Source organism: Mobula birostris, chromosome 11, assembly GCF_030028105.1.
Source record: "Mobula birostris isolate sMobBir1 chromosome 11, sMobBir1.hap1, whole genome shotgun sequence".
Taxonomy (NCBI): domain Eukaryota; kingdom Metazoa; phylum Chordata; class Chondrichthyes; order Myliobatiformes; family Myliobatidae; genus Mobula; species Mobula birostris.
The window spans coordinates 22,034,872-22,057,187 of record NC_092380.1 but is presented as its reverse complement, the minus strand read 5'-3'; the positions used below and the strand labels follow the sequence as shown (position 1 = coordinate 22,057,187).

Below are 22,316 nucleotides of genomic sequence, written 5' to 3'. Positions count from 1 at the left end.
ACTATGAATCTGATTGGACACTGAACCTAGACCCTTTAGAAAACTCACAGTCTCCAAATAATGACCAAAGGTCCATTGAGTCATAGACCAAAACAGCACAGAAACAGGCCCTTCGGCCCAATTCATCCATGCTGACCATTATGCCTATCTAAGTCACATTGCACATTTAGCTGGAGATGCAACAAAGATTTTTACTCCTCATGTATGTGAAGGATGTAAAAAAATGAAGTCAATTCAATTCAATTCTCTGGGGAGAAAAAGATCAACTATATCCACTTTATCTCTGTTCCTCATGATTTTATACACCTCAGTCAGATCATCCCTTACACTCCTACACACTAAGGAATAAAGTCCCAGCCTGCCCAATTTCTCCCTATAACTCAGGCCTTCTAGTCCTGGCAACATCCTTGTAAACCTTCTTTGCATTCTTTCCAGTAATGACATCTTTATTGTAACAGGGTGACCAAAACTATACACAATACTCCAGGTGTGGCCTCACCAATGTCTTATACAACTAGAAAATGTATAAAATGGCAAAAGAGAAACTCTGTTTAATTTTATTTTCTTTGTGCAGATTGCTTATTAAAATATCTGAGATGGGAATAAAAAATGTTTGATTGACAATCACAATAATATTCTCCACGTGAGTAATAAGCAATTCACTGTGTGTGTGTGTTGCTCTGCATTTTCAGCACCTGCAGAATCTCCTGCGAACAATTCACTCACTTCCTGATTGCCTGTGGGAAGTCATGTTGATTGGCATGTTGAGTGACCAATAGCACAAGGGGGAAGGGTCATGTGACAACAGTTCTGGCAATGCCAGCCACAGAGCTGGCTATCCAACAATGTGAGGGAATCACTGTGCCCTTAAGTCACCAGGGAGTGAGGAGGCCTGTGGATTCTCCCAGCTGTACAAAACTTTGTTCAAATTAATGATGGCTTTAAAACAAATGACTGTACAGACCCAGCATACGGAGGGGGTGGGGCATCGTATTGGCCCGATCTCCTCAGAGCCTCCTCGTAGGAAGGCAGCCCAGGGGCTCTGGCCTCCAGTGTGTTCAGGGGCACCACCTCGCTCGGTCTCGGGGCTGGTTGGCTGGCCGTGTTTGGGACTTGCCCTCGGTACTCCGGCAGTCTGGCGGAGAAAACAGCAAGGTGTTAGAAATAGTGCAGCAGTGATCGGGGATATTCTGCCCCTTAGTCGCACTTCCGTTCACGTTTCACCCCCTGCCACCCGCCTCCACGCGCCCATGAGAGCAGGGAGGGGGTGCAAATACATTCAGGAAAGTCAGCCAAACAACTATTTCCACCAGATCAGACGTTACTGAACTGAAAGGGCCTCACCTCACGCCGATCCCACTCGTCTCATCGTCCACTCATGGGCGCCTTTCACACACACAAAGTTCTCACCCAGCCCACTCTCGCTCTGTGGGGATTTGACGTCTGACACTAACCTCTCCCGCTTCCCACTCTGCTTGAAGAAGTAGGCCACAAGGAGTCCAATCAGGATGAGGAGGATGAAGGCAGCGATGAGGCCTGCCACCAGGCCGGCGACGTCAAACTTGTGGGCAGTGGGGCCTCCTAAAGAGGTGGCAAGAGTTACCAGAGAGTTATAGTGGGAATCAGCTCCATTGGCCCATCGAACTTTGAACCATGCCACCCATTAATCTCCCAGCAACCCGAATCCCATTTTAATTCTTCCCACATCCCCATCAAATATCTCCCAGGGTCAGACCTGGTCGTAATATATTGAAGCAGCTATAAAAGCAAGACAGCAGCTACATTTCATTAGGAGATGGAGGTGATTTGGTTTATCACTGAAAACATTTGAAAACTTCTATGCGTGTACCATGCAGAGCTTTCTGACTGGCTGCATCACTGTCTGGTATGGGAGGGAGGACGACTGCACAGTTGCAGAAAGTTGTAAAGTTGGTCAGCTCCATCATGGGCACTAGTCTCCATAGTATCCAAAACATCTTCAACAAGCGCTGCCTCAGGAAGGCAGCATCCATCATTAAGGACCCCCACCACCCAGGACGTGCCCTCTTCTCGTTATCGTCAAGAAGGAGGTACAGAAGCCTGAAGGCACACATTCAGTGCTTCAGGAACAGCTTCTTCCCCTCTGCCATACAATTCCTAAATGGACGTTGAACCCAAAACACTATCTCACAACATTCTTAAAAATTTAATTTCTGTTCTTGCACTTCTCATTTTAACTTAACTATTTAATATACATATATAATTACTGTAATTCCATTTCTTTTCTATATTTATCAAGTATTGCATTGCACTGCTGCCGCAAAATTAACAAATTTCACAACATATGCTGGTGATATTAAACCTGATTCTGAACTACCAACCCCCACCCCCGCCACAGAACCCCCTCACCAACACACTAGTGGCTAATGAACCCACTGACTGGCAAGATTTTGAGATGAGGGAGGAAACCAGAGCTCCGGGGGGGGGGAATCCCGTGCTGCCACAAGAAGAATGGGCAAATTCCAGACACGCAGCGAGACTGAACCTGCGTTGGCTGGATGTCAGAAACAACAGCTCTTCCAGTGCTGCGTTAGCAGAACGGTAACAGCGACGGGGTAATTCCTAAATCCCAAATTATGGCTCCCGGGCCCCAAGAGGAATGATCTGAGGTTTGTACGAGTTAAGCAACGTGCCAGATCGAAAAGGTCAGGGTGTTGGTGGGGTAGGTTTTAGCTCTCTCCTCTGCAGGGTTTACTCATCTCTGTGCTGAACTGAGGCTGTGGCCTGCAACTGACGGGTTTCTGAATCAGCTATGACTGCCTTCATGGCTGTGGACTCACCTTTATGAACTTCAGTTCTGAATGCTATTTGCCTACTTTTATGTTTACATAATTTGCTCTTTTCTCCCTGCACATTGGGTGTTTGATGGTCTTTTTTTTTCAATGAGTTCTATTAGGTTTCTTTGTTTTGGGGCTGCCTGTAAGGAGACGAATCTCAAAGTTGTATATAGTAAACATACTTGGATAATACATGTACTTTGAACTTTTGATCTGGAATTAGAGTAGTGGATTGCTTTTTTAAAAATAAATTCTGGTCCAGAGATTGATCTGAGCTATCTCCTTCATTATCACTGCCTCCCTAACAACGTTGAGAGTTTACCCACACCTCGAGAACCAACATGGTTAAAGAGGCGACTCACCATCACAACTTGAAGGGCAATTAAAGATTAGCTTTACTTGTCACACGTGCACAGAAATGTGACGTTTGCTATCAATGCCGAGCACAGTCTAGGGATGTGCTGGGGGCAGCCTGCAAATGTCGCCATGATGTTCTGGTGTCGACAGAGCCTGCTCACAACTCACTATCTGCACACGTAAACACCAGAGATCCTGCAGATGCTGGAAATCTAGCACAACACACACAGGTTTTTGAGGTATGTAATGAGTACTTTGCTTCGGTGTTTACCAAGGAAAAGAACCAGGAGATCAGTGTCTAGTGTATAAATACCTTAGGATGTTTACAGGTCAAAGAGGAGGAAGTGTTGGGCCTCCTAATGAGGATTAAGGTGGATAAGACCCCAGAGCTTGATGGGATTTACCCCAGGTTATTGAAGGAGGCAAGAGACGAGGTTGCTGGGCCCTTGACCAGTATCTTTGTGTCCTCTCTAGCCACAGGTGATGTCCTGGAGGACTGGTGAGTAGCTTATGTTGTACCTCGATTTAAGAAAGGAACAAGGGAAAACGCTGGAGACTACAGACTGCTGAGTCTCACATCAGTTGTAAGGAAATTGCTGGAGAAAATTCTTGGGGATGGGATATATGAGCACTTGGAAACCCTTGGGCTAATTAGGGGGAGCCAGCATGACTTTGTGCGTGGCAGGTCAGGTCTTGTGAACTTGATTGAGCTTTTGACACGGTGATGAGAGAGATTGATGAGGGTAGGGCAGCGAATGCTGTCGACATGGCATTTGACGAAGTCCCTTATGGGAGGATAATCCAGAAGATTAAGATGCGTGGGGTCCACACATCTCAGCTGTTTGGAATCAGAACTGGCTTGCCCATAGAAGTCAGAGGCTGATAGTTGAAGGGATTTATTTGAGTTGAGGTCTGTAATTAGTGGTGTTCTGCAGGGATCTATGCTGGGACCTCTGCTGTTTGTGATGTGTATAAAATGATCTGGATGAACATGTAGATGGGTGGGTTTAAAAGTTTACAGATGATACCAAGACTGATGGGGGTGTGTGTAGTGCAGAGGACTAGCAAAGAGTAAAGTGAAATGGAGAACAGTAGCAGATATGGGCAGAGAAATGGCAGATGGAGTTTACCCCAGATAAATGAGGTGTTGCACCTTGGCAGGGCAAATGCAAGGAGACAGTACACTGTTGAGGACAAGGTCCTCAAGTGTTGCTGGGCAGAGAGATCTTGGGACCCAAGTTCACAGCTCCTTGAAAGTGGCTACACAGGTCGATAAGGTGGTTAAGAAGGCTTATGGAATGCTTGTACTAGTTGAGGCACTGAGTTCAAAAGTCAAGAGGTTATGTTGCAACTTTATAAAACTCTGGTTAGGCCACATCTGGAGTTTTGCATACAGTTCTGGTCACCCCACTGTAGGAAGGATATTGAGGCTTTGGAGAGGGTGCAGAAGAGGCTTACCAGGATGCTGCCTGGTTTAGAGAGCATGTGCTATCATGAGAGGCTGGACAAACTTTGGTTGTTTTCTCTGGAGCAGCGGAGGCTGAGGGGAGATCTGATAGCAGTTTACAAGATTATGAGAGGCATCGATAGAGTGGACAGAGAGTATCGTTTCCCCAGAGTTGAAATGTCTAATACCAGAGTGCATGCTCTGAAGGTGAGAGGGTAGGTTCAAGGAGGATGTGAGGGGTAAATTTTTTACTCAGAGTGATGGATGCCTGGAATGCACTACCTGGTATGGTGGTAGAGGCAAATACATTAGAGGCTTTTAAGAGACGTTTGGATAGGCACATGGATGCAAGGAAAATGGAGGGACATGGGCATGGTGTAGGTAGGAGGGATTAGTGTTTGGGTGTTATTGGTTTGCTTTTTAGCTAGTTCGGCAAAACACTGTGGGCCAAGTGGCATGTTCCTGTGCTGTACTGTTCTATACTCTATGTCCTTAAGGGGGGACCCGGGGGAGGCGACAGGCAGGTGAGAAAAGGTAAAGAGGCTAGAGTGGGGAATAGGAGAGAACAGCGATTTTTTTTTAAACTGGAAGAAGAAATTGATGTTCATGCCATCAAGTTGGAGGATACCCAGACATAATATGAAGTATCGCTCCTCCACCGTGAGGGTGGCCTCATTGTGGGAGCAGAGGCAGCCATGGACCGACATGTCAGAATGTGCATAGGAATCAGAATTAAAGTGTTTGGCCACCGGGACATTCTGCTTCTGGTGGCGGATGGTCATTTTGGGCCGAAGGGCCTATACTGTTCTACGTTCCGAAACTCCTGAAAGGTGAATGGAAGGACTCAGAGGACGGACATATTGGAAAAACCACAGGGATCTACAAAGCCTCAAAATTTGGTCAAAGGGGTAAACGTTTGTCCCAGCAGGGGAAATGTTCACATTGAATGGTGCGTTCACAGGCTCAGTAGCTTTACACTGAAATCAGGCACTAGGTGATCACACGGCATAGTCACTTACCCGGCTTCTGCTTGTACTCATTCCAGAATTGAAGCTGGAGGAAGGAAGCACACACACACACACACTCAGAATTACTCCGAATAATAAGACAGAAAACATAACTGCGGTTAGAGCTAGGTAGATCAGGAGTTGGATTTAGATTTATCATGTGTACATCGAAACATACAGTGAAATGCGCCACTTGTGTTAGCACCCTACACTATGCAGGTGTCACCATACATTCCAGCACCAACATAGCATTCCTTTCAGACTCAGGTTGAACTACAGAGGACGGGGAGGAGGTCTGGCCCTGCACTTGCAGCACACAGGCCCACTGGCACGTGGACATGCCCTGGTGCTCGTGTACCAGATCCCCAGCTATGGGTAAGTAGCGCCACTGCCTTGTGGGCAGCCTCGGGAGAGACGAAGGCTACGGGAGTAAACCCAGACAGCAAATCCGGAGTGGAGACCCTAAGGCGGCTGGACGTCATTGAACATCCTTCCGGCAGCTCCTGCACCCAAGCTGGTGCCAAACGTATTGCTTCATAAGCTCTCCTTTGGAGTACAGTGGTGAGGCCGAGAGGGGGGTCTTGATGACTGGGCATCTCAGGGTCTCCATACCTTCCACCCAGGCTTGTGATGATGATCAGCATCACCCACTGCCCTTCGAGACAGACAGATGCCAACCAACCGTTCAATAAAAGTTAATTTCTTGTTTCTCCAAATTCCTACACAATACAAGTAGTCTGATATTGATATTAAAACTTGTGTTCAGCTTCAGTCTATCATAAACAAAAATAAAATTCTGAGAAAGCAACACTTCCGAAAGAAATTTTTGTCCAGTATAATTGCTGACAAAGTGACTCTTAGTAAGGATCCAAACATTGAACATGTGACGATCAACTGCAATTCATCACCTACCCCTCCTAAAGACATTTTTAAAGTACATCACAATAAAGAGTGCAACTTAGATAAGTGAGAGGTGACTCATTTTGGACAGTCAACCCAGGGTAGGAGTAATACAGTGAACAGCAGAGCACTGACAAGCCGATCAGAAGTACCTGGGAGAACAAATGGCCGCCTAAATAGGCAGGGTGATGAAGACAGCATTTAACGTATCGACCTTCTGCAGTCTGGGCATCCAGCTTAGGAGTAGAGATATTATGCTGCAGTTGTGTTGGTGAGACCTCGCTGGAAGTACCGTGTCCAGTTCTGGTCACCCTCTTACAGGAAAGAGGCATCGCCCAGCTAGACAGTGCAGAAGAGATTTGAGGGCCTGAGTTATAGGGAGAGGTTGTTCATGCCGGGTCTCTATTCCTTGGAGCGTAAAAGCAGTGAAGCTTTTAAAACAGTGGCGCGGGGGGGGGGGGGGGGGTCTGGATGGGCTAGACAGTCATTGATTTTTCACCAGGGTGGTGGTGTCCAAAACCAGAGGGCACGGATACAAGATAAAAGGGCAAGTTAAAAAAGACCAGAGACACAACTTCTTTACAGAGAGATGCAGCAGGCACTTACAGCAAGGTGGCAGAGGAAGTGACCAAGTTAGTAACAACTTTTGAGACATTTGGATAGTTGCACGGAGGGGAAAGGGCTTGGAAGACTACGGGCTGAAAGTGGGCACTCAGGATGAAGGAGGCTACATTTTAGTAGGAGCTTTGAGGAGATTTGGTATGTCAACAAAGACTCAGGCAAATTTCTACAGATGAACGGTGGAGAGCATTCTGACTGGTTGCAACACCGTCTGGTACGGAAGGAGGATGCTGCAGTCAGCATAGGCCAGATGGGCCGAAAGGCTTGTTCCCATGCTGGATGACTCTATGAGTCCATAGTGTGGGCACGTGAATAACATTTGAAATGGAACTACCCAGTTATTTGCAGGTAACCCAGAGCAGGCTGAGAGGAGGAGGGAGCTCAGAGCTGGTAGAAAGGATTAAAACTTGTGGATGTGTATCAAGATAACCTTATCGTGGTGCACAGTCATGCTGCATCTGTCTCATACCAGTGCCCAAGGAGAGCAGGGTGAGCTGCCTCAAAGACCATCACCCAGTGGCGTTCACTTCTACAGCGATGAAGCGCTTTGAGAGGTTGGTCATGATTAGAATCAACTCCTCCCTAAGCAAAGACCAGGACCTGCCGCATTTTGCCTGTCACCACAATAGATCTACAGCAGATGCAATCTCACCGGCTCACTGAATCACCTGGACAATAACAAGGCCTACATCAGGCTGCCGTTTACTGACTGCAGCTCAGCGTTCAACACAATCGTACCCTCAGTTCTAATCAAAAAGCTCCAAAACCTGGGCCTCTGTATTTCTCTCTACAACTGGATCATTGGGAAACCACTATCTGTGCAGTTTGAAAATAACCTTGCTGATAATCAACACTGTCACACATCAAGGATGTGCGTGTAAGCCCTGGTTAAGATCTTACTGCTTATGTTGCAGGGCATTTCATTTTAGATTTAGATTATGAGGACACGCAGTCCTCTTTTATGGTCATTTAGTAATGCATGCATTAAGAAATGATACAAAATTTAATGGCTTTCCACAGAAGCAGTGTGTTCTACTGGTAGTGTCTGGGTTACCATTAAAGATAAGGGGTTGTGATGTTCATGCTTAGGATTGCCGTGTCATCCAATCAGGATGGTGGAGTTGGGAGAAGGTTCTAGAGCATGCTGTGGGAGGAGTTTTGTGATGGACACTGAGGTGGATCGAGGGCTTTTTCAGTGGGAGGGAGAGAGAAGAAACTTGAGGGAACCAGCTGTAGGACTTGATCCGCCTGGAAAGCACAAGAGGAAATTCTACTGGTGAAAGGGAGTTGGCGTGTGAGTACATCGGACACATCAGCTTTTGCAGGATTTCAGCTCCAACCTCTGCACATTTGACTGTTTTAATAAAGATGGGCCCTTTTGTTTTTTTTTCTTTACTCACAGTTTGGTTAAGTTAACATTCATAAATGTACTTTCTTTATAATTGATTGCATCATGGCCTGGTATGGAAACACTAAATGCTCAGGAATGGAAAAGACTGTACATTTTCAAAGGCCCTGCCACAAGAAAGCAGCATCCATCATCAAGTTCACCCCACCATCCTGTCATCTTGGTGTTGCCACTGGGCAGGAGGTATAGGAGCCTCGGGGCACCATACTACCAAGTTCAGGAACAGTTATTACCCAACAACCATCAGGTTCCTGAACCAGCGTGGATAACTTCACTCACCTCAACACTGAACTGATCCACAACCTACAGGCTCATCTTCAAGGACTCTCACAACTCGTTTTCAGTATTATTTACTTTTTACTTGCACAATATGTCTTCTTTTGCACGTTGGTTGTTTTGTCAGTCTTTTTCATAGATTTTATAGTATTTACCTTTTTCCTGTAAATGTTTGCAAGAAGATGCATCTCGAGGTAGCATATAGCAATTTTGATAATAAATTGCCTTTGAACTCTATCTCTGTCCTCTAGTTTTACCTCCCTCTGATATTGGAGGAAGGTTTCCTACATCTATCTTATCTATAGCTCTCATAATTTTGCATACTCAATCACATTCCCTCCGAACACCCTTCATTCCGGGAGAAACAGAGCCAGCCTCTCCTCATAACTCAAATGCGCTATCCAGGGCAACACCCTAGCGAATCTCCTCACAGCCCTCCCCAGCTCCATCACATACTTTAAGCCCAAATACAAGAGATTCTGCAGATGCTGGAAATCCAGAGCACCACACCCACAAAATGCTGGGAGAACTCAGCAGGTCAGGCAGCACCCATGGAGGGAAACAAACAGCTGGTGTTTGGGGACGAGATCTTTCATCAAACTGCTCACCTGGCCTCAGCTATCGCCTGCCAGCTCATATTTATTCCCCTCACCACCTTTTTCTGGCTTCTGCCCCCTTCCTTTCCAGTCCTGATGCAGGTGGGACTGGAGTACAAACTGTTAGGCGAGACTAAGTGAGCGGATGGGGGAAGGGTGAAGTAAGATGTTGGGAGATGATAGGTAGAAGGGGTGAAGGAGGAATCTGATAGGAGAGGAGAGCAGACCATGAAGAAAGGTAGGAAGGAGGGGTGTCAGAGGGAGGTGATGAGCAGTTGAGGAGAAGGGGAGTACGGGTAACTAGAATGGGGAACGTAATGAGAAACTCTCCCAGTATATCCACTCTGCCTAAGCCTTTCAATCTTACTCTCACTCAGAAGTGCCCTCCCCCTCTCCTGCTGTCACACGGGAGGACGGATAGAGGGTGGCAGGTTGGAACTTGCAGGATGTAGTCCAATCCGAGTTGGCTACACGGCTGCCAGGACCTTGTTCCCCCCGTCCCCCCACAGAGCAGAGGAGTGGGTAGGTCAGCTTAGGCAGCAGGGATCGGATGACCCTGGGGACCTTGCGAGAGGAACTTCGGGGACGGCATGGTATTACAGTGTCAGTGACCCAGGTTCAATTCTGCTGCTGTCTGTAAGGTGTCCGTATGCTCTCCCCGTGATGGTGTGGGTCTCCTCTGGGTGCTCCTCCTCATATCAAGACAGCAAATGCTGTCACCTTCATTGCCTCAGTCCCAAGCTCCGCAATTCTCTTCAAATCCTCTTCTTCGCTCCTCTTCATTAAACCTACTCATGTGACGAAGATTTGGTCAGCTACCTTCGCAGCTCTTCCATCGCAACATTCCTGGGAAGTTCCTTGGAGTCTATTATAAAGCACTTCCTACATGGCTGCTGGTGTTACTTTCACTATGGGATGAGCATAAGACCATAAGAGGTCATTCAGCCCATCTAGTCTCCTCCGCCATTCCACCTTGGCTGATTTAGTTTCCTTCTAAACCCCATTCTCCTGCCTTCTCCATAAGACCATAAGACATGGGAGCAGAATTAGGCCATCTGGCCCATCAAGTCTGCTCCGCCATTCAATCATGGTTAATCCTTTTTTTCTCCCCCCTCCTCCAGTTCCCTGCCTTCTCCCTGTAACCTTTGATGCCATGTCTTATCAAGAACCTATCAATCTCTGCCTTAAATACACCCAACGACCTGGCCTCCACAGCTGCATGTGGCAACAAATTCCACAAGTTCACTACCCTCTGGCTAAATAAGTTTCTCTGCATCTCTGTTTTGAAAGGGCAACCCCCTTACCCTGGGGCTGGGCACTCTTGTCCTAGACTCACCAAGAATGGGAAACATCCTTTCCACATCTACTCTGTCTGGGCCTTTCAACATTCAAAAAAATTGAATGAGATGCCTCCTCATCCTTCCGAATTCCAGCAAGTACAGGCCCAGAGCCATCAAACGTTCCTCATATGATAACCCTTTCATTCCCGGAATCATCCTTGTGAACCTCCTCTGGACACTCTCCAACGTCAACACATCTTTTCTAAGATGAGGGGCCCAAAACTGTTCACAATACTTGAGGAGAGGCCTCAGCAGAGCCTTATGAGGCCTCAGCGTCACATCCTAGTTCTTGTATTCTACACCTCTGAAATGAATGCTAACATTGCATTTGCCTTCCTCACCACCGGCTCAACCTGCAAGTTAACCTTTAGGGTATTCTGCACAAGAACTCCCATGTCCCTTTGCATCTCAAATTTTTGGATTTTCTCCCTGCTTAGAAAATAGTCCACATATTTATTTCTACTACCAAAGTGAATGACCATGCATTTTCCAACATTGTATTTCATTTACTACTTTGCTTGTCCATTCTCCTAATCCGTCTAAGTCCTTCTGCATCCTACCCATTTCCACAATACCACCTGCCCCTCCACCAATCTTCGTACCACCTGCACACCTGGCAACAAAGCCATCTATTCCATCATCTAAATCATTTATATACAGCATAAAAAAGAAGTGGTCCCAACACTGGCCCCTGTGGAACACCACTAGTCACAGGCAGCCAACCAGAAAAGGATCCTTTTATTCCCACTCGCTGCCTCCTACCAATCAGCCAATGCTCTAACCATGTTAGTAACTTTCCTGTAATACCATGGGCTCTTAACTTGGTAAGCAGCCTCATGTGAATCTATTAATGTCCACTTTAAATACATCTTCCAGAGCCATCTTTGGCAATGGATTCCATAGATCTACCATCCTCTGGCTACAGAAATTGCCCCTCACCTCTGTTCTACAGTGACGTCCTTCTATTCCGAGTCTGTGTCCTCTGGTCCTAGACTCTCACACTATTGGAAACATCCTCTGCACGTCCACTCTATCTCAGCCTGTTTCAATGAGATACCCCCTTATTCTTTTAAGCTTTAGGCCCAGAGCCACCAAACATTCATGTTAACCCTTTCATCCCTGGGATCATTCTCGTGAACCTTCTCTGGATCCTCCCCAATGCCAGCACATCCTTTCTTAGATAAGGGGCCCAATATTATTCACAATAATCCAAGTGCAGTCACTGCCTTATAAATCCTCAGCATTACATTTTTGCTTTTATATTCTAGTCCTATCAAAATTAATGCTAACGTTGCATTTGCCTTCCTTACCACCGACTCAGCCTGTATGTTAGCCTTTAAGGTGTCCTACATTCCTGAAAGCAGATCAAACTGGGAGGATCCCTACCGTCTTATCATCGTCCTCAAAGACTTCATGTGCCTCCTCGTAATTGCACACTTCTTCATAGCATTCGCGTTCAATATTTCCTGGAGTTAAGAGCTCAAAATCCCAGCTGTTGTAGAGCAGCTTCCGGTTTAAGAAGGTGGTCGCTTCACGTTCATCCATAAACACTAAAAGCAATTTTAAAATGTTTTAATAATCACAACACACATCTGTCCCCACTGTCTTTCCAAAAAAACTCTCTGTTCCTCTGTATCCGTGTTTGTGTCACACATTCTTCCCCCAACTCTCTCTCCCAAAAAAAGAATATGCTCATGTGCGCCTCAAAATGTCTGACCCTGTCACTCCTTCAATAAAACTTCTGTCACCTTCTCTCTCACTTTTCCTCTTCCCTTTCCAAAGATCTGTGTAAAGCCCTTAACGTGAAAAGGTTATAAAGGATTCTACTGGATTCTCAGCAGGGGTTTATCAGTGAGCATCCTGTACTTTGGTCTCGTTTAGCAGCAGAAATACTTCCCCTGCACGCACTGGTGGAAGGAGCCCGGTCTCTAGTCCTTCTCCACCGAGCCCTCGCGGTGACTGCACCAAGCTTCAGGGCGTCTCTCAGCACATTCCTCCGCAGGCTAGAATATGCCAGTCAGCAGCTTTCCACCACGGACCTCTCGACGTGCTGGTAGACCGACAAGTTTCGAAGAAACTCTGATGATCTTCCATGCCTGTCTCGATGTGTGCCCTTGGGAACAGCCCAGGAGATCGGAGAGACCTCTGATACACAGCTGCCTGGGCAGAGAGGGGCTGAGTCAGAGGGGGAACACCCCTCCCCACAAAAAACAGGAGATTTAGTGAGTTGTGGGCATGCTATGTTGGCGCCAGAGACGTGGCGACACTTGCCGGCTGCCCCTCCAGCACTATTGGTCTTGATCCGCTTTGACCCAAACGACGCATTTCAGTGTCGGCTCCCATGCTTCAGCGTACATGTGACAAATAAAACTAATCTTTAATCTTTTCCCAATTTGTGCCCCATTAGACAGCCTCTCCAATGATGTAGTCAAACCTCTCCGGGAGGCATCTTTTTCCAGAGAGTCTACCTACCTTTCTGTCCGGCATCTCCTTGATGGGTCAGTGCACGTGCATCGGTACAGTGAGTATTGGCCAGCACCCACAACAGAAACACGCCGTGCAGGAAGCAGTGGGTGACCATGTTGGCTTGACGTGGTACCAAACAGCACAATGCAACCTAGAAACAAAAAAAAAATTCAGTCATCCCCTGTTGGATGCAACTCTTCTCTGTCACTTTTTTAAAGTTGCATTTAGAGATACAGCACAGTAAAAGGCCCTTCCAACCTAACAAGCCTGTGCTGGCCAATTACACCATGTGACTGATTAACCCACGTCTTTGGAATGTGGGAGGAAACCAGAGCACCCAGGGGAACACACATAAAAGTTGCTGGTGAACGCAGCAGGCCAGGCAGCATCTCTAGGAAGAGGTGCAGTCGACGTTTCAGGCCGAGACCCTTCGTCAGGACTAACCGAAGGAAGAGTGAGTAAGGGATTTGAAAGTTGGAGGTATCAAATCCCTTACTCACTCTTCCTTCGGTTAGTCCTGACGAAGGGTCTCGGCCTGAAACGTCGACTGCACCTCTTCCTAGAGATGCTGCCTGGCCTGCTGCGTTCACCAGCAACTTTTATGTGTGTTGCTTGAATTTCCAGCATCTGCAGAATTCCTGTTGTTTGCACCCAGAGGAAACCCACGCAGTCATGGGGAGAATGTGCAAACTCCTTACGGACAGCAGAATTGAATCCGGGTCAACTATTATGGTAATAATTTTACCCTAACCACGCCGCACCAAAGTTCCTCTCTCAAAGTCTGCAAGGTCAACCGATCCCTCCTACCCAAGCTGACCAATCCACACTTCTGTTCTGTGTGTGTTGGGGGGGGGGGGCGGGGGGGCAAGCTCCAGGCAGCTATGTAGCCAACTCTGATTGGATAAATTGTGAGAGGAGAAGATGGCGGCGCGACACAGCTCGCAGCGGCCACTCCGGTGGTGATGTCTGTTATTTGTCAAGTAGGGTGCCGTGCACAATCCTGATTTGATGGAGACGGACGTGAGAGCATGAAGGAACATCTGGTGAAACTTCTGAAATGCCTGCTTCGCTGCTGCTGCTACTGTGTGGTCCAGAATCTCCGGAGGAGAAGGCCCTGAGTCCTCGGCTTTGCTTGTTGCTCGGCAGCCGGGGCGGGGTCAAAGCGCTCGGCAGAGGATGGTGCTCGGAGAGGCTGGTCAGAGGCTTGAAGTTTTCAGACGGACTCAGAGTCCACTGTGGTCGGGTGCTTCCAATGGTGCTGCATCAGCAAGTTTGCGGCACTTGGAGGTTCATGGCAGGGAGAGTTTCTCCCTTCTGCCGTCTGCGTGAGATGATGGGGCTATCGGGACTTTGAGACTTTTTTTTACGGTGCCCATGGTCTGCTCTTTATCAAATTATGGTATTGCTTTGCACTGTTGTAACTATATGTTATAATTATGTGGTTTTGTCAGTTTTAGTCTTGGTTTGTCCTGTGTTTTCTTGTGATATCATTCTGGAGGAATGTTGTATCATTTTTTAATTCATGCATTTCTAAATGACAATCAATGAGGACTGAGTGTCCTCATAATCTAAATTAAATCCTGTAAGTTCCAACCTGTCACCTTCTATCCATCCTCCCGTGTGACAGCGGGAGAGGGGAGAGCACTTCTCAGCGAAAGCAAGATTGAAAGGCCCAGATAGAGTGGATGCACAGAAGATGTTTCCAACAGGGAGAGAATTTAGGACCAGAGGGCACAGCTTCAGAACACAAGGACGTCCCTTTAGAACAGAGATGAGGAGGAGTTTCTTCAGTCAGCGGGTGGCGAATCTGAGGAATTCACTGCCACAGACAGTGGCGTGACGCCAAGTGACGTGGAGGCTACGTCACTTGATATATTTAAAGTGCAAGTTGATGGGTTCTTCATTAGTAAAGGTAAAGGTTATGAGATGTAGGCAGCATAATGGGATTAAGAGGGAAAAATAAATCGGTCATGATCGAATGGTGTAGCAGACTTGATGAGCCAAGTGGCCTAATTCTGCTCCCGTGTCTTATGGTCTGATGTAACAGAGAGGAATAACACAATCTCATTTCTAGCCTTGAAGAAGGATCTTGGCCCAAAATGTCGACTGTTTTTATATTTTACCTAGAGATACAGCATGGCAACAGGCCCTGCTGGCCCAGTAAGTCTGTGCCCAATTACACCCACCGACCAATTAACCTACTTGCCTGTACGTTGCTGCAATGTGGGAGGAAACCGGAGCAGCCAGAGGAAACCCACAGGGAGAATGTAGGGAGTCACTTCCTTCTGGGATAATGCTCTGTACTTCCATTATTGCCTTCCATGGATGCTGCTCGACTTTCTGAGTTCCTCTATTGCAACCTTCTTTGCACCGCAGACCGGTTTAATATTGACAATATTCTTGTGGACCGGCTGACTGCGGGGAGGGGGTGTTAATCACAACCGGAATATAGGTGATAAGTCAACTATAAGTCACTTATAAGTGGCTAATACACTCAATTTTGTTTCTAAAATAGTTTATCTAACAAATTTAATATTAAACACACAGCACATAAATATAGTGATAAGTCAATAGCATCATAACATTTTAAGTAATGTTTGGATATTAAACACACAGCACATATTTTCCCGTATGAACAGATAAAATCATTGCAACACACCAATATCGCTGAATCAGTGGGAGCCCTGGGCTTGTTTCCCTGCAACAAGACGGTCCCATCGAGGGGTGATGGGAGACAGCGATACTCGAAGGGGGTTCCTTATGTCCAGTCTATTCCGCAGTTTAGTTTTCGTTGCATTCATTGCAGAAAACCCCGCTTCGCAGAGATATGATGTTGGAAATGGAAGCAACGTTTTCAGTGCTTTCGTGGCCATATTTTATGTACAACTCGTCGTATTTTCTGTCGAAGGACGCTTTCTTTTTTTTAAACAGTCTCAGCCTCAGCTGTCTCTGCGCTATCATCATCGTTAGGCCTTTTAAGTCCCCTACCACCTCTTCCAAAGAAACTCTCAAGCGATGTTTGTTTTTTTCCTCATCGAGTAGCTGTAGGTTAATGACTGACTGATGATCTTGCGTGAGTAATGACCTCGCATGCGTTCAAGTTCAACAGTGGGCGTGACAGGGAATGAGGAAAGGTGCGGCTGACTCATATCGTTTCATATCGCCAAATCATATCGTTTCGTCACGGCCTGGTAACCCATGCTTTGCGGCCCGGTGGTTGGGGACCGCTGCTCTATTGTGTCTTATGTCTCTGTTACCCATTTCTAGGGCTTCCTGGTCAAGCTCAGAGACCCGCGACACTTTACAGCTCGTGGTGATATTGATGTAATTATGGTTATAATAGAACCGGGACAGGAAGATCACAGACACAGCAGCAGATGATAGGACTAGGACTGCCAGACTGGGTAACAGCTTCTTCCCTCAGGCAGAGAATAATGAATACCCTGCCACCACCGAGATCTCAGCATCAGGATAGCGCACTAATGCAGTTTGAATTATATTTTATTAACTTACTTGTGGTAATATTTTGTTTTATGCGCTGTGTGTGATACATGCTGTGTGTGATATATGCTGTGTGTGATATATGCTGTGTGTGATACATGCTGTGTGTGATACATGCTGTGTGTGATACATGCTGTGTATGACATATGCTTTATAGGTGCTCCATAGTCCGGATGAACCTTGCTTCGTTTAGTTCGACACATGTACAGTCAGATGAATAAACTTGAACTTTACATCAAGTTATTTTTTAAATTTATTTAGAGATGTGTCACAGTAACAGGTCCTTCAGCCCGATGATCCTGTGCCGCCCAATTGCACCCATGTGACCAACTAACCCCGACATCTTTGGACTGCAGGAGGAAACCCACACGGTCACGGGGAGAAGGTACAAACTCCTTACTGGCAGTGGTGGGAACTGAACCCAAGCCGCTGGCGTTGTACAGCATTATGCTAACCACTACGCTACCGCACCAAGGGATGTCAAAATAGAGAAGAGAAAATCTGCAGAAGCTGGAAGTCCAAGCAACACACACACACACACACACACACACAAATTGCTAGAGGAACTCAGCAGGCCAGGCAGCATCTATGAAAAAGAGTACAGTCAGGGCTGGCTGGTGGCGCAACGACATCGTCGCTGGACCCGGGAGCGGAGGCTCCTGGGTTCGAAGCTAGTTGGGTCCGCCCCCAAGTACGCTTTCCATCTGTGCCGGGTTGAGTGTCAGGAATGCAACTCGACCTCATAAAACACAGGGAAAATACTGCAAAAAATGTCTGTGTGAGGAGTGGCACACCACACCGTCTCTCTCTCTTGCTCTGTGCCTTGTAAAAGCCATGAAAAAGACATCATCACGGACGCACGCACGGACACGCAGACACACACACACACACACGCGCACGCACACGCCAAAAAAAAGAAAAATAGTACAGTCGACGTTTTGACCCAGACCCTTCATCAGGACTGGAGGGGGAGAAAAAAAAATGAGCAGTCAGAGTGAGAAAGTGGGGGAAGACAGGTGAAACCAGGCGGGGTGAAGTAAAGAGCTAGGAAGTTGATCGGTGAAAGAGATACAGGAGGGGGAATCTGATAGGAGAGGACAGAAGGCCATGGAAGAAAGAAAAGGGGCAGGTAAGGAGATGAGGTGAGAGGGGGAAATGGGAATGGGGAACAGTGAAGGGGGGTATTATCGTAAGTTCGAGAAATTGTTGTTCGGGCAATCAGGTTGGAGGCTATCCAGATGGAATAGGTGTTGTTCCTCCAACCTGAGTGTGTCCTCATCACAACAGTAGAGGAGACCATGGAGTGATATGTTGGAATGGGAATGGGAAATGGAATTAAAATGGGTGGCCACGGGGAGATCCCGCATTTTCTGACAGATAGAGTGGAAGTGCTCGGTGAAACAGTCTCTCCTGGTCTATATCGGGTCTCATCAATATACAGAAGGCCTCACCGGAAGCACCCGATACAGTAGATGACCCCAACAGATTCACAGGTGAAGTGTCGCCTCACCTGGAGGGACTGTTTAGGGCCCTGAATGGTAGTGAGGGAGGAGGTGTGGCACTTGTTCCGCTTGCAAGGAGAAGTGCCAGCCAGGAGGGAGATCAGTAGGGAGGGACGGATAGACAAGGGAATTGCGCAGGAAGGTAGAAAGTGGAGGGAGGGAAAGACGTGCTTGGTGGTGAGATCCTGTTGGAGATGGGATAGGCTTGGTTTAATCTGGCATCATGCCAGACACCAGGGATCAAAGGGCTTGTTTCTGAGTGGCAGTATTCTACGTTCTTTGAAGCACAGGAAGCTGCAAAAGAGGAGTAAACTTAGAATTATCTTCGCCAGTGATAAATTACAGCACAAGGCACAAGAGCTTAATGGGCTCCCCGAACAGCCGGATCTCTGTTGAGACTTCCTCCACTGATACACAGTTAGTGGAATCTAATAGCAGGACCACAGATACAGAATTAAAATTAAAATACACCACCACTTCCTTCCTACCATACCAGCACACTCGATCTGGAGGCCTGCAAACCATTCGCTCACTCCTTTTGCCGGTTACACGGAAACTTCTGCCCGGGGTTCCACTCTTAACGCCACACGAAACAGGTGCCCATGTTGCCAACATAAAACGTGGGGCTGCCCCACCTCAGGATTCGCATCGCTCTTTCGAGGGATGGTGAACATCACTGTCAAAGCCAGCGTTTATCACCCGCCTCTCATCATCTTTGAGAAAAGGTGTGGGTGGGGGTGGGGGGAGGGAGGTGTGTGAACGGCCTACCTGAACCGTCTGGTGATGGATGAAACTGTCTGGTGACCTTGAATGATGATGAAACCAGGATGACACGGGACTCAGGTATGGATCGGGGGGCGGGGGGGGGGGGGAGAGAGAAACATCTCAATTTCAGTAACAAAACACGGAAAAGTATTAAAACAAAAAGACAATGCTGAAGCTTTATAAGACACTAGTCAGGCCGCACTTGGAGTATTATCAATTGGGCCCCATATCTCAGAAAGGGTGTGCTGTCATCGGAGGGAGTCCAAAGGAGGTTCTTGAGGATGATTCTGGGAATAAAGGGGTTAACATATGAGCAGCACTTGTCAGCTTTGGGCCTGTACTCACTGGAATTTAGAAGAATGCGTGGGGATCTCATTGAAACCTACCGAATGTTGAAAGGACTTAGATAAGGAGGGTGTGGAGAGGGTGTTTCTTCTGGTAGGGGTATCTAGAACTAGAGTGCACAGCCTCAAAATTGAGGGGCGACCTTTTTGAACAGAAATAAGGAGGATTTTTTTAGCCAAAGAGTGGTGAATCTGTGGATTGCCTTGCAACAGACTGCATCTGAGGCCAAGTCTGTGGGTATATTCAAAGTGAAGGTTGAAGGTTTCCCGATTGGTCGGGCATAAAAAGGATCTGGTGAGAGGACAGGTGCATGATGTGGAGTGGGATCCGGGATCAGCCATGATGGAATAGTAGAGAAGATTCGACGGGCTGAATGGCCTAATTCTGCTCCTATGCCTTACGGAGGGGCTGCCAGGATTCTGACAAAAATGTTGTTACACGCTCACTGGCTGCTTAAGCAGTCACAGGTCCAAGGGTTAAGCCAGACAGACCATCAACATCTCAACCAACTTCCTGACTTCTGCAGGAAAGGCATCCGCAAGCTGGAGAAGGCGCAGGTGAGATTTGAGAGCCTAGTTATAGAAGAGGGTGGCTATGCTAGATCTTTATTCCCTGAAGCTTGGGAGACTGAGGGGTCACCTCACAGAAGTTTATATACCCATGAGGGGTCTGGATAAAGCGGACAGTCATAGTCTTTTCCCCAGGGTTGGTGAGTTCAAAATTAGAGAGCCCAAACAAAAGGGAAGATTGCAAAACGTGAAAAACTAAACATTCATAAACTAAAATGTCAGCTGTTCAAAAGTATTCATCCCTCCGTTTGCTCAGTACTTAGTTGAACCACCTCTCGCAGCAGCTATTACAGCAGTGGTCTTTTTGAATAAGTCCGTTATTGTTGCACAACATGATGGAGCGAGATTTGCCCATTCTTCCTTGCAAAATTGCTCAAGCTGTGCCAGGTTAGTTGGGGAGCGGCAGTGGACAGAGATGTTCGATTGAGTTAATGTCAGGGCTCTGACTGGGCCACTCAAATACCCTCTGGCGATGTGCTTTGCGTCATTGTCCTGCTGAAAGACAAACTTCCTTGCCAGTTTAAGCTTTGTGGCAGAGGCCAACAGGTTTTTATCCGGGATCTCTCTGTATTTAGCAGCATTCATCTTCCCATCAATCCTGACTAGATTTCCAGTCCCTGCTGCCAAAAGCATCCCCATAGAATGATGCTACCTCACCATACTTTACAGTAGGGATGGTGTTACCTGCCTGATGAGCAGTATTAGACTTACACCACATGTACCACTAAAAAACAAAACATCCTTGAGCAGAAAGACTTTGCAAAGCATCACAAAGACAATGAAAAGATGTGAAAGAAGCTCTTGTGGTTGAATGAGTCTAAAATGGAATTTTTTGGCCTCAATGCTAAGCAGTAAGTGTGGCATAAATCTAATACACTGCGCATTAGCTGGGCTGGGGGCTGAATACTTCAAGGCACTGTGCATCAGTCAGGGGTTCCATGTTGCAATTATATATGTCATTAGCGAGACTGCACTAGTAGTATTGTGTACAGTTTTGGTCACCTTGTTACAGGAAGACACTGTCAAGCTGAGAAGGTGCCCTAGAGGGCCGACTGGTGGCGCAATGATATCAGCGCCGGACCCAGGAGCGGAGGTTCCCGGGTTCGGAACCAATCGGGTCTGCTCCTGAGTACACTTTCCATCCGTGCCAGGTTGAGTGTCAAGATCGCAACTCGACCTCGTAAAACAAAGGGAAAACTACTGCGAAAATGTCCGTGTGAGGAGTGGCGTGCCACACGGTCTCCCTTTCGCTCCACGCCTTGTGAAAAGCCATGAAAAAGACATCATCACGGATGCACGCACGCATATGCAGACACACCGACTCGCACGCACACAGGCACACGCCAAAAAAAAAAAAAGAGGTGCCCTAGAGGTGTGAACATGCTTCTTGGGCTAAAGGTCCTGAGTTATAGGAGAGGCTGACCACGCTGGGTCTTCATTTCTTGGAGAACGGGAGGTTACCTCATCGAAGTTCATAAAACCATGAAGGGTCTGGATGGGGTAGTCTTCTCCCCCCCGCCCCCAGAGCTGCCTGCAGGACAGTCTGATTCCCCCCCAGGGTTGGGCAATCCAAAACTAGAGAGCATAAGTACGAGATAAGAGGGGAGAGATTGAAAAGAGACCAGGTAATTCCTCTCACAGAGTACCTGGAACGAGTTGCCAGACAACGTGGTCGAGGTGGATACAACTGTGACATTTAAGAAGCAGTTGGACAGGTGCATGAAGGAGGGGAGTTTGGAGGGTTACAGGCCAAACGAGGGTGACCTGGACCAGCAGGGAGGATGCTGTGGTCGGCACGGACCAGGGCCTGTTTCCATTCTGTAATACTCTAAAGTTAGGCCTGGCAAGAAATTTGAACTCAAGAAGTTGCAAACAGTGTGATGTGGCTAATCAGTAAACCGACAGGATGTTGGTTGCAACACCAAAACGTAAAACATGATTTCAGAGCTCGTAACAATCAACCTGGGGATCTCCTGTGCAAGGAGACAGCTTCTAGTTTGTGCTGAATGAGAAAGAAACCTCAGATTTACAACACACATCACATGACGTCAAGGCAGCCCAGCGTATTTTTGACATTTGGCCATGCTTGTACAGAAGAAAAGGAGACAAACAAATGCCCTCAAGTGACAATGACTGTCGGGTAAAACATTGCCTTTGCCACAGTAACTCACCAGTTCCATTAAACAGCATTCAGATGGGGTGTAGGGTCAATGTCTCCACTGAAGGACAACTCTTCAAATACTCGCTCAGCCCCCCCCCCCCAACCCCCAAGCGGCGATCTAGACCTTGTGCTCAAGTCTCTGGAGTGGAACTTCAGTCGAGGAGCTGCTGACTCAGGAAATGCCGGAACTCACTGAGTCATCCATTAGCCACCAAAAAAGACTCCGGACCAACAGTAAC

General features: G+C 47.2%; 1 protein-coding gene across 2 annotated transcripts in view; it reads right to left on the bottom strand.

The window, feature by feature from the left end:
* Positions 1 to 22,316, bottom strand: part of prrg2 (proline rich Gla (G-carboxyglutamic acid) 2) — a 36,651-nt gene that overhangs the window by 2,552 nt on the left and 11,783 nt on the right. Inside the window, exons 2-7 of one of the 2 annotated variants that reach the window (XM_072271893.1) lie at positions 19,006 to 19,042; positions 13,241 to 13,385; positions 12,155 to 12,318; positions 5,640 to 5,673; positions 1,455 to 1,581; positions 965 to 1,135 (exon numbers count right to left, since the gene is read on the bottom strand). In XM_072271893.1, the coding sequence (XP_072127994.1) occupies positions 965 to 1,135; positions 1,455 to 1,581; positions 5,640 to 5,673; positions 12,155 to 12,318; positions 13,241 to 13,349 (605 nt within the window). In that variant the 5' untranslated portion in view covers positions 13,350 to 13,385; positions 19,006 to 19,042. The remainder of the gene's footprint in view (positions 1 to 964; positions 1,136 to 1,454; positions 1,582 to 5,639; positions 5,674 to 12,154; positions 12,319 to 13,240; positions 13,386 to 19,005; positions 19,043 to 22,316) is intronic. The other variant, XM_072271892.1, reaches the window with a different exon arrangement.